This window comes from Saccostrea echinata, unplaced genomic scaffold, assembly GCF_033153115.1.
Source record: "Saccostrea echinata isolate AGI-Se365-2 ecotype Australia unplaced genomic scaffold, CSIRO_AGI_Sech_v1 ptg000025l, whole genome shotgun sequence".
Taxonomy (NCBI): domain Eukaryota; kingdom Metazoa; phylum Mollusca; class Bivalvia; order Ostreida; family Ostreidae; genus Saccostrea; species Saccostrea echinata.
Window position 1 is genome coordinate 14934544 of NW_026889774.1, and position 12250 is coordinate 14946793.

The 12250-nt window shown below is 33.6% G+C and overlaps 1 protein-coding gene across 1 annotated transcript in view; it reads left to right on the top strand.

Annotated features, from left to right (window-relative positions):
- The window catches only part of LOC133192915 (uncharacterized), an 804603-nt gene that overhangs the window by 28611 nt on the left and 763742 nt on the right, over positions 1-12250 (top strand). The window contains 2 exon segments of the mRNA XM_061328921.1: positions 4876-5013; positions 10337-10567. Of these exon segments, the coding sequence (XP_061184905.1) occupies positions 4876-5013; positions 10337-10567 (369 nt within the window).

Sequence of the window (12250 nt, forward strand, 5' to 3'; positions counted from 1 at the left end):
TCATCCAAAAGAACCGCAACTTTCACTTCAAAGTGCCGCGCACTTGACGAAGGAACAATACCTACCTATTTTTTTTTTATCAACTTAGCTTAGTCAATCATGGCCGAGGTTTGAACCAACGACCTTTCGATCACGGAGCTCTACCAACTGAGCTACCGTGAAGGTCTTAAACAAAAGAAAGATGTCACAAGTGATTTAAGAGTTAAAAATCTTCTCTGGAACTGCTGAACCAATTCAACGAATTTACTGTGTATAAGTGAAGGGAAACATGAAATGTGAATTTTGTGGTCTCTGTCCCCTTCTCCAACCTGAGAGGTGTGGGTTAAACCTTCAAAATTAATTTAGTCTTTAAAAACCATCTCTGCTCCAGGACGTCAATTAAGGAGTCAAACTGGTCGATTGATTGTAATTATCATTAAGCCTTATACCAATACTGTGAAATGGATAGCTTAGCGATAAGATTTCTGGTGAGGCTTTATTTTTCATGTACAGGAGTAAAAACATTACTGCATTAATTCTTCCAACATCGTCTTCTCACCACCCGTATTACTAGCAGACAAACGAAGTGCATGGTTATGATGAACAAGAGCGCTTTCTGCAAAACTTATAAAATTAATACAATACCCCTGGATCCTGAGTTTGGAAGGTGCTTTATTGATTAAATAGTTAAAGTTAGGGATGTCAACGAATATCTAAATATTCACTCGATGAGTTGACATTCGAATATTAATTATGATTTAAATATTTTGGGGTGGGTGAGTGGGGTTAATTTTTAAAAAAATATTCTTGAAAGAGAGACAACTCTGGTAAATTAAAATGGAAAAGTATTTAATTTACCAAGTTTAATTTCGAACACCTTATTCAAAATTTTGAATCGTTTGGACACGCAAGGGTTCAATTTCATAATAAAGGCAAGAATTTATTGTATTCATTAAAAATCATTATCAACAAATAAATAAAGGAAATTTCTTTCAGTGTACTTGTTTTTAAAATATGATAAGTTCCCCCCGGCCGATCATTGTTAATCCTGCGCGATATACGTTTGAAGTAGTTAAGTTCAAGTCTAAGTTGTAAGACGATCAATTAATCATTTGGATTTAAAAAATAACAAAAACAAAAACAACGCCTCTTCTTAGTTATGTTTTGGCTATTTATACTTACAGTCACTATTTTTCTATGAAATATTGACAAAGATAAAATATTTATGTAATAAACTGTACACTTACAAAATCAACATATAATTTACTCCAAAATACCGATACGGAACGTGATTTAACTGAGAGTAGGGTAAAGCATATATGAAATAAAGCAGGGTATGTTTATTTAATTGAGTACTGGCATTCGAATACTCCTACCGAATATTCAGATATGAATTATTGACAGTATAGGCATCCCTAGTAAATTTTTTTCTTTAAAAATCATCTGTGTGCCTGGATATTTGGCAGGCAAACTAAGTTTATGGTAATAATGTGCACAAGTGCTTTTCTATAATTGTGAGGTTCATGGCCTTTGAGTCAGGGGCTCTTATGTTAGGGTGAGGGACTATTCATCATATAGAGAAAAAACACAACTTCTTTGAAAACCTTGTGCATTCCTTGGCATAAAGTAGACAAACTAAGTGCAATAATATTATATGCAAGAGTGCCCTTTCAAAAATTTTACTTTTAAGTTTTTAACTTATGCTAAATAAAACTATGCAATACTGTAATTGAGAGGGAAGTTGAATAGAAGAGTTAAACAAAAAATACAAGTAATAAAGATAAGAAACATACCTCTCCTGGCTACCTCCAGTTAGTTAGCGATATAAAAATATATGCATAATTGCTTTCGTTATTGTTATTTGATTCAAAATTCATTTCACTTGAGGCCGTCCTGTAAGTATCTTATTCCTTATTGAACACAAAAGGTACTTGAGCTGCTAGTACCATTTCTTACAAAGGAGGGAAATTACTTGAAACTATCGAAATAAAGGATTTTTAAAAGTAGCCTCAAATTGCCTATTGCGTAAAGAAAGAACTTATTTCAGGAATTAACTTAAGGAGGGAATTTTGTCTGGTTTCTGACTAGAGGAAATATTCAAAGTATATTTGCTTATATGATTTATATATTTAGATGTAAGAAATTTTAAAGATCATTTTTTCTTTCCTCATCACAATTGTACAACTTTAAATAGAAATGGTAAACTGAGTTTGAAATCTAGCAGGGACTATATTTTTGGCGGAATGACGGCGTATGAAAATATCTTCTTTTCCGCCTCTCAAGATAATTATAGAACAATGAATTTAGTTATAATTTTTACACAATCAAAGACTTGGAGAAAAATTTTTAAATGTAAGTTATATTAATAATAATGGACTAAAGTTTTAAAATATATCAGATATGATTTTCCAAACCAACTAAAATTATGTTAGCTTTTAAAAGCTTCCAATCTAAGTTCAGATTTGAGCCAAAAATCCGTAAAAAGTATTTTTTCTCTCTTAGTAAACGGTCAAAACTTTTTGTTTTTATATCATTTTGTATCTTTATGTGACAACTTTACCATATGTGAAAATAAGAAAAATTTAAATATAGGAAGCGTATAAAAATAACTAAACTATCTTAAAATTTTAAGAAAAATAGAGAAAATTCGGATTAGCTAATATCCATTTTAGTTAAATTATTTATGTCAATTTGGTAATATCATCTTATAGACCCTATATGGTAATATCTCTTTATGCAAAAAGAAAAATATTTAATTTATTGAAATAGAAGTAGGCATCGCATGATTGGCAACAGTATTTTTTTTATTCTTAATGTCCAGGGAAAAGGTACTGATCTTGACCTGACCTTGCCTCTAATATAAAACGATCAAATTTAATCTAACTGATACCATCACTTAGTGATATTGTCCATTTATCCCCTATTATCGATTCACATTTTGATTCTATGTAGCTTTGATAGTCTTCTGAAGAATGTTAATAAAAGTTCAATTCCAGATCATTAGTTTTCAGAGAAAGAAGTCTTCATTTATTGTAAAAAAAAAAATCCCAGGAGGTGAACTTCCCTCCAAGCAATATATATAAAATTCATAGTATGAAATGTTCTCAGATTATTTTGTCACTTAAAAGTGTTGACAGATCGACAGATCGGTAGATGGACAAAGTGATTATGGTTGGACACTTGCATCTTAATACAGGGTGATAATTATGGAAGTTGATTGCGCATTGTAAAAATAATATATATATATACATTCAACAGAGTATTTAATATTATAGTGTACTCAACTAAGTCTCTTAGTAGATTTTATAAATTCATGTACATATGAAAATATTTTACAGTTTGTTTGATAGGAATATTGACTTTTGCCTCTTAACAGAGTGTCGAGTTCAAAGACAACATCAATATCATTTAATTTTTTTACCAGTAAATTTCTTTGAACAATATATGATGGACATTTGATAAAGTAATGTTCAGTATCCTCTGTATAAAATCCACATTTTTGACATGATTGTGCGTCTGATAAAAAATGATTTTTTAAATGTGCATTGAGATTGCTAGCATTGTTTCGCAACTGACAATGTAAGATATTCTCTTTTCCATTACCAAAGTTAAAGTACCTACATGGTTTATTAGTTACTCTCCAACTTTTAAGCTTTGCTTTAAAGATAGATAATGATGAAGAGTTTTTGATATCCTCACTAAGACTGTTCCAAAGTTTTATAGTTGAGGGAATAAAACTATTATAGTAAGACATTGTTTTACAAACTGGTATACACAAGTTATTACATCCAGACCTTAGGTTGTATGCATGTGGAACTGGAAAAAAAGGTTGAATCAATTCATACAAATAATCAGGTGCAGAACCATTAATCATTTTATACATCAATATAAGTTTGTGTTTTTCTCTTCTAAGATATAATGGTTCCCATCCTAGTTCATCATACAAGCAAGTTCTGGAAGAATTAACTCTAAGTCCAGTAATAATTCTGGCAGCTTCTATCTGAACTTTTTCAAGCAATTCTGCATTACTTTGGGTACAATTATCCCACACAATATCTGCATATTCTAAAATTGGTCTTATGAAAGCAAAATAAATTTTTATTAGTGAATTTCTATCTATACTTTGTTTCAATAACCTAAGTATATTCAATCTTTTACATGCCTTTTCATATATATTAGACATATGATTATTCCAAGAACCATCTGCCTGAAATTGTATCCGTAAATGAACATGAGTTTTTTATTGTTTTATATAATCACCTCTATATCCAAATTGAATGCCAGGATAACTTAAGTGTTTTCTTGTAAAATCAACATTAACAGTTTTTTCACTATTAAAATCAACAGCCCAAGCCTTGGACCAATTTCTAATTTTTTCAAGATCTTGAGTAAGGGACATTGTTGCATTAGTAATATCATTGTCTATAATAGCAAACAAAGAAGTATCATCAGCAAACAGTCGAATATTACTTTATATATCATTAGTTACATCATTTATGTATAACAAAAACAGGAAGGGACCAAGTACAGACCCCTGAGGCACCCCAGCATCTATAGTTGTATATGCTGATAAAAACCTTCCAAATTCACTTTTTGTTGTCGTTCAGTAAGGTAGTCTTCGATCCAACTCAGTATATTACTTCTAAAACCAAGGTTTATCAACTTTAACCTTCGCCATAACTTTTGAACCATGAGAGATAGAGACTTCATATTTGGTATGCTTACTCCAGTAATTAAGCTCAAATGACACTAAGGTCAATGACCTTGTGACCTTGACTGCGACCTATATGCTAAAAATAGCTTTTTCGAACTTTGTTACCGCCGGGTGCATTGTGTTTCACAAACACATCTTGTTTTAAGATTATTATTTTCTTTCTTTTTTTTATATTTAAACAGGTGAATATGTCCAAAATTTGTGTAATTCAACTGATTCAGACTGTTTACCCTGCACAAAAAGGTTACCTTCTTGTGTTGGATTGCAAGATGGCAAACAGATATTTCCAGGGAAGCAATTCGCACCAGATTACATCGAATGTCAACAAAACAGAACAACTGGGGTCAAGAAATGTCATTTACAATATTTCAACCCAAAATTCAAAGGATGTAAAAATTATTCAAGACGTGAGTATTTAAAATTATGCATCTTTAAAGATACCTGAGTCACCAAGCACCAAGGTAACTAAATGCTTTCACTATTTAGATGTAGTCTCTTTCTCATATCATTGTTAGCACACCTAGGCCGTCTTTTATTAGGTAACCTGAGTAAACTCGGGTGACCTATTGCTATCTGTTTTCATCCGCCGTCGTGCGTTAACATTTGAACATTTTTGGCTTCTTCTCTGAAACTGCTCAACTAATTTCAACCAATAAGGATTGAACCCTCTACCAAAATTGTGAAATTCATGGCCCAGGGTCATGGGCTCTGGTGCTAAGGTGGGGCTCTGTTGAATATATAGTGAAAATGCATTATTCCTTGAAAATTTTCTCCTCTGCTCCTGGGTATTATGCAAACACACTAAATGCATAGTTATGATGAAGAAGGTTGCCTCTTCCAAAATTGTGAATTTTGTGGACCCTGGGTCAGGGGTTCTGGTGTTAGGGCTCTAATGATTATATAGTGAAAATACATTTATTCTTTGAAAATCCTCTCCTCTACTCCTGGGTATAAGCCAATGAACTAAGTAAATAGTTATGGTGTGGAGGGGGGCCTCTTCTAAAATTGTGAATTTCATGGCCCCTGGGTCAGGGGTTCTAGTGTTAGGGCGGGGCTCTTATGATTATATTATGAAAATACATTAATTCTCTGAAAATCTTCTTCTTTTCCCCTGTTTATTAAGAAGATAAACTAGGTGCAAGGATATGATGAACAAGGATGCATATGCCTCTTCCAAAATTGTGAATTTCATGGCCCCTGGGTCAGGGGTTCTGGTGTAAGGGCGGGGCTCTTTTGAAAATCTTTTTCTCTCCCCCATTATATAAAGCAGATACACTTATTGCAAGGTTATGATGATCAATGGTGCCTCTTACAAGATTGTGAAATTTGGCCCCAGGGTGAGGGGTTCTCCAGGAAAGGGGGGCTCTATTGATTATATAGTAAAAGTGCATTATTTCTGTGAAAGTCTTTATCTGTGCTCCTAGGTTTTAAGCAGAAAAAGCAAATATATATATACTGAAAAGAAAAAGAAACGCAGGGTAACATAATATGCGAAAAATTTTTGACTGTGCAACCGAAAATTATGAAAATTGGTAAGAGGGATATCTTGGTTACTGTGCATTAAAATCCGTGTTCAGATTTACTCGACCGTGAAATGTATGACGTCACATGGGGAAAGTGGTAAAAAACCGCAAACACGTGCATATTGATGACGACATGTTTTTCAACACATCTCGTAGTACCATTTGTTGCACTTAAGTAATACACATAGTTTTTCAGTATTAACAGTCGATTTGCATTTCTTGAAATCAAGGTACGGTTGACAGTAGTACCATGGGGTCTGGCTATTGCATTGCCTAAGTAAGGACAAAGGCAACGACAGGTTTCTGTGCAGTTTGTTGTTAATTTTTCCACAATAAAACGTCTTACCCGTCCTCAGAGAGGGTGTAGAAAGGTTTCCAACCAACCGTGAAGATAACGTTGACGCGTAACAGCGCCACGTCAAGATCAGGCTATTCATCCTGCCACCTGTATTACCCTAAAACTGCTATTAATACAGCAGGCTATCATAATCGTTACATTCACCCCAAAACTGAAGGAAATCGATAGCAGGATTTTGTTTTGTGAGCTCGTCAACTTTACGTAAATGTTCCTCTTACTTGCGCATGCGTGTGTCGTTTGCCTATTTTTTTTGGGCATGTTAACCCCCTCCCTATGCTGCCAGGGTTTGTCAAGATTTTTTCGCAAACAGTCACATTTATCCATTTGACTGGTCTCTGTCAAGTCCATCTTTTTCGCATCAAACGTCTGTGGGACTACGTGGACGATAGAATGTCCAAGGTGGTCTCAATCGAATAAGGGCTGCCTTCTCGGAAGGGTTGAATAATATCCCTATTAGAAGGATAAACACACTTATGAAGTCCATGCATAGGAGAATCAAAGCTGTGACAGATGCGCGAGGGAGGCATATGAGATAATGAGAATTTTCATTTTTCCCTTTGGGGAGGGGGGTACCGTCATTTGAGTTTCGATTACTCATGAATTTTTGGAAAAAATCAAATGAGATTTTGGTTACATTTTTATTAAAGATGATTTTAAATGTTAGATAGGATAACTGGAATATACGTCTGAAATATATAACCTTATTTCACCTAAAAAGTTTACCCTGTGTTTCTTTTTCCTTTCGGTATAGTTATGATGAGCAAGGGCACCTCTTCCAAAATTGTGAAATTTGAGGCCCCAGGTTAGGGTTTCTGGTGTTACTTTGTTGGTCGGGGCTCTATTGATTAAATAGTGAAAGTGCATTATTTCTTTGAAATCTACTTCTCTGTCCCTGGGTATTTAGCAGATAAACCAAGTATATAGTTATGATGAGCAAGGGCAACTCTTTGTACGTGATCAAATCTACTGAGAAGCCCTTCCGGCTTCACAGGATTTGATCATGTGACCAACCAAGTTCATATTCTAGTGAACTTTTTATACACTGTTGTTTATTTCTTAAGTGCAACAAAACACTAGAAAATGAAACAAGTTTTGCTGAGTGATATTTGATTCGGAAAGGGAGGAGGGAGGAGACATGTTGTTTATTTTCGTGCCATTGATTTTTTTTCAGTTTCTTGTCTTTGTGATCACGAGTCAATAGTAAAACAATTTAGCGCCATGAGTAGTTATTTTGATAAGTACTTTTGCTTTAATATATGAAACCGTAACTTCAGTATTAATTAATAAAGGCAGGTACTTACAAATAACTTGATGATGAAGGGATTTGTACAGCCGTTTACAGTCAGCATTTCGTAAATTCTATTGTCGTTATAATAACCTTCATTTAAAAAAAAACAAGATGTTTGTGAAACACTGATGCCCCCGTATAGCAGCTAATGGCGAAAGTTAAAGCTTCTCAAATGGAAGTAAATCTCCAAGGTCAAGGTCAATAGATCAAAAATCTTGTTCCTCAAAGAAAGGACTTGTCTCAATGATTATACATGTACCTGTGAAATATAAAAGCCCAAGTTCCAACCATCCAAAAGTTTTGGTCAAGATTAAAGTTTATTTAATGTGGGTCAAACTCAAAGTCAAGATTAAGAGTACCCAGGGGAAGGCCTTGTCACAAGAAATACAAATGTGAAATGTAAAAGTTATAGCATCAACTGTTCAACGGTTATAGCCAAGGTTAAAGGTTTTTTTCAAAAGTAGGTCAAACACCAAGATACAGGTCAAGAGGGCAAAACTATTGGTTTTCACAAAAAGGATTTTTCACTAGCAATGCACCTGTGAAATCTAAAACCCTTCGTACTCTTTATTCAAAAGATATGGCCAAGGTTAAAGTATTTAAAAAGAGGATAAAATAGATGTCAAGGTCAAAAGGTCAAAAATATTTAAAACCAATGAAAGGTCTTGACACAATTAAATCACACGTAATGTATGAAAGCCCTATCACCGACTACTCAAAATTTATGGTCATGGTTAAAGTTTGGTTATTTTTTGCAAAGGTAGGTCAAACTACAAGGTCAGGAGGTAAAATGTGTTGGTATACAAAAAAGGTCTTGTCACAAGGGATATACATGTGAAATGTGAAAGCCAGAGCTCCAACCAATCAAAAGTTATGGGCAATGTTCAGGTTTTTGCGGACAAACAGAAAGACAGACAGATGGATGGTCATGGCAAAAACTATAAATTCCCAAATCTTCAATTACGGGGGCATAATAATTAAAGATAAACATTGGACCAAAATATTGAATTCACTCTGTGTAAGATTTATTTATAGACGAGGAGCCTTATAGCTTAAACCGAATTTAACGACATCCGACATATTAGTAATTATCTGACGTTTCTGGAAGCAAACGAGGGTAACACAATCTAATATTAGGCGTTCAAGTACTCTGTTTATATGTAATGAATTTTAAAGATTAATTTTTTTAATGCTTTACCAACCTCTTTTATTTGTGTAGAAAAAAATTTCAAATAACTTTCTATGGATTGAATGAGTGTGTGTGTCTTGACCATGGCAATTTTTGCACTTTTTTATTTAACACAGATTGCAATTGAGATGCTTGGGGATGGGCGTCCGTTTTAGATTTCGATTGAAAGTAAATTAAAAGACGGGGTAACATGACTCCGTCTTAAAATCAAATGCAGTTAATTTTATTTTGCTAACAGTGCTTCTTTTGAAACTGTGCAATTATAAATTCTTTTTGTATATTAAGGTATACGAATACTTAAGATAAATGTCTTCCACATAATTTCCTTTGATTTTACTTTTTTTAAAAACTTCATTTTAACAGCTGTTTTAAACTTCCTGTGTTCAAAAAACCACTCTGCTGCAATACCGGATCCCGAAAATTGTGCAAAATTTTACAACTGTTCAAAACTGCTTACATCAAAGACACTTGAGGACATGAAAACAGAGTGCAGATATCCAGATCTTTTCTCTCTGAGCACTGGAAAATGTCAAAATTTTAAAACTGTGAATTGCACCAAAAGGAAGGAACCTGTGACACCGTGTATGTTTTTTTTCATTATTTGTATTTTACTTCATACACATTTATGTTCTACATTTTTTCTTAATTTATCACATTTAATGAGGAAACATATTCCGATGTAATGCAATGCAGAGAATTTTCCAGAAATCAAGGCCCCTTTCTTTCTTTTTTAAAAAATTATATATAAACTGCATCAATTGCTTTGCCTACCATTCACAAACTTAAGGAGAAACTTTAGGAAATATATATACATATTGTTTTGTGTCTATATTCAAAATAATAAATCGTCAGGGGAGCTCAGTCGGTAGAGCGCGCGCTCCGTGATCGGAAGGTCGTGTGTTCGAATCTTGTCCGCGACTGACAAGTCGATATAAAATAGGTAGCAACTAATCCTTCGCCAAGCGCTCGGCGCTTTGAAGACCGAGACTCCGTTTCACGGTAGGCGTTGGCATATATAATGAACCTCACTGCTCAATGACCCTGATTGCTAAGTAAAGGTCTAAATTTGAAGCCTTTCACCGGTATATGGTGACGTCTCTATTTGAGTGAAAAACGGGACGTAAAACAACATTCAATCAATCAATCAATCAAAACAAAAATGATGATAATAATAATTATTAATATAATTAATCATGAGTTAGGACCAATTATGCAGCATACAGAATTATGAAATTTAACATTAAATATCTATGTATAAAAGTTTTTTCTTCTTCTTTTTTTAAAGGTGAATATTATAAAAACCTCTGTACTATCAACAGTACCAATTGCATTCCTTGTCATAAACGGTTGCCAAGTTGTCAAGGATTGACAAATGGAAAAGAGGCATTTCCAGGAAAACTATGGCAGACAGATTATATTGTGTGTGACACCAACCGTACAATGAACATCACTCAGTGTTCTCAAGGAGAGTACTTCAATCCAAGACTAAGCACTTGCATGAAGGATGTTCCAAATGGTAATCAAAATTTTGTTACTTACAGACTTTAATATGTCTTATCATACATGGATATATAATATATATATTTATAATATGTGGTAATCATAAATAGTTTAAGCAGTCTGATTGATAAGGAAAACTATTTTGATTTTTAGGAGACTCAGATCACTTACTGCTATCTCTCCTCGTCTATCGTCAATTGAAGTGCATCGTAAATTATTCAGCATTTTCAGTTCTTTTAAAATTGACCGATTTCAATTATTATTGAAAATTAAACAATTACTGATAAAGGGGAACGATTGTAAATTCTAGTCTTTGTGGGGCCCGATAGATGGGCCCAAACAATCTAAATTCATGCAATCTTTAAAAATTAATTTTTTTTTATTGCTGGACATCGAACAAGTTAATTAGTTAAATTTTAAAATGAAACGTTTTTACTTCACCTAAGCAGAAGGCTCACATAGCTTTTCTAATCAAAAAGGTTTCCTGCGTCCGTCTGACTGTCGTTCAAATTTTCGATTTCTTCTCAAGAAGCACTAGGCCTAGTTGAGCGTACGTTTTATCCTCCTGCAGTCGAACTCGAGCAAGAACGTCTGTAAAGTTTAACGTAAATTTCGGAAGATACTTTTTAGTAATATATAATATTTTGTACAAGGTATATGAGGACAAAGTTCAATTAGGAATTGAGTGGCTTGCTATAGTGAAGGAAAGGAAATGATTAAAACTGATGTCCTTATTAGGTGCCCTGTGAAAGTATGTTGGGAAAGAGATGTGTCCTTCGTTGAACGATTATTAGTGAAAGCACTAAGTCTCAGAAAAGAGTAGTTGAATATCTTAACAATAAAATAATTTTTAATTCCCTAAAATTTCAGTTACTTTAGACTGTTATCAGATTAGATATAGTAAAGAGTACCCATACTGGATTCACATTGAATACACCACGCACCCAAGACAGAGGTGTCAGATTGTGGTGGACGCCATTGAAAAAAAATCAATAAATACATGTATTTCCTACCTGAAAACAGTAAATAAATGTATGTATTTCCTAAGCAGAATAAGAATTTCAAGTATTTCCTAAATTTCAGCACATACATGAAATTCCTTACTATACACATTTACCGTAGCATTTTTACAAAAAGCAATATACCCTTTATTTTATGTCTCCAAGTTGATTCGATCCGCAAGAGCATGCTCTCCGTACGAACCTTTTTTTTTAAACGAAGCAAGCTTTTGTGAAATTAGTTGATGAAGCAAGGATACCGACAGTTTAGATTAGAGTCGTAATTTCGCAAAGAGGACATTCTTCATAACTATATCTCAGTTTAAAATGTTTTAAATATTCCAAACAATCTAAAAAAAAAATTGAATTACCATACATATGCTGGATTCCAAAACTCCATAAAATCAGTACAAACAAATAAACGTTTACTTTAGGACTGACGGTAAATTTAGATTTTACTTTGATGTTGCTTTGGTAAGTTTGCCAGAAGAATCACAGTTTTGTAAGTCACACCTACTTTTGGTTAACAAGACATACTGTGACGTCGATCGTCGTATCGTGAACTTGAAATAGGACATCACAGAGTCCAATACATTTGTTTTATATATGGATATTTAACTAGAAAAAGACGTTAATGGTACCCTAACAACAACATTTTATGATAAACGGATGACTTTATCTTTTCCATCGTGAACTTTCCT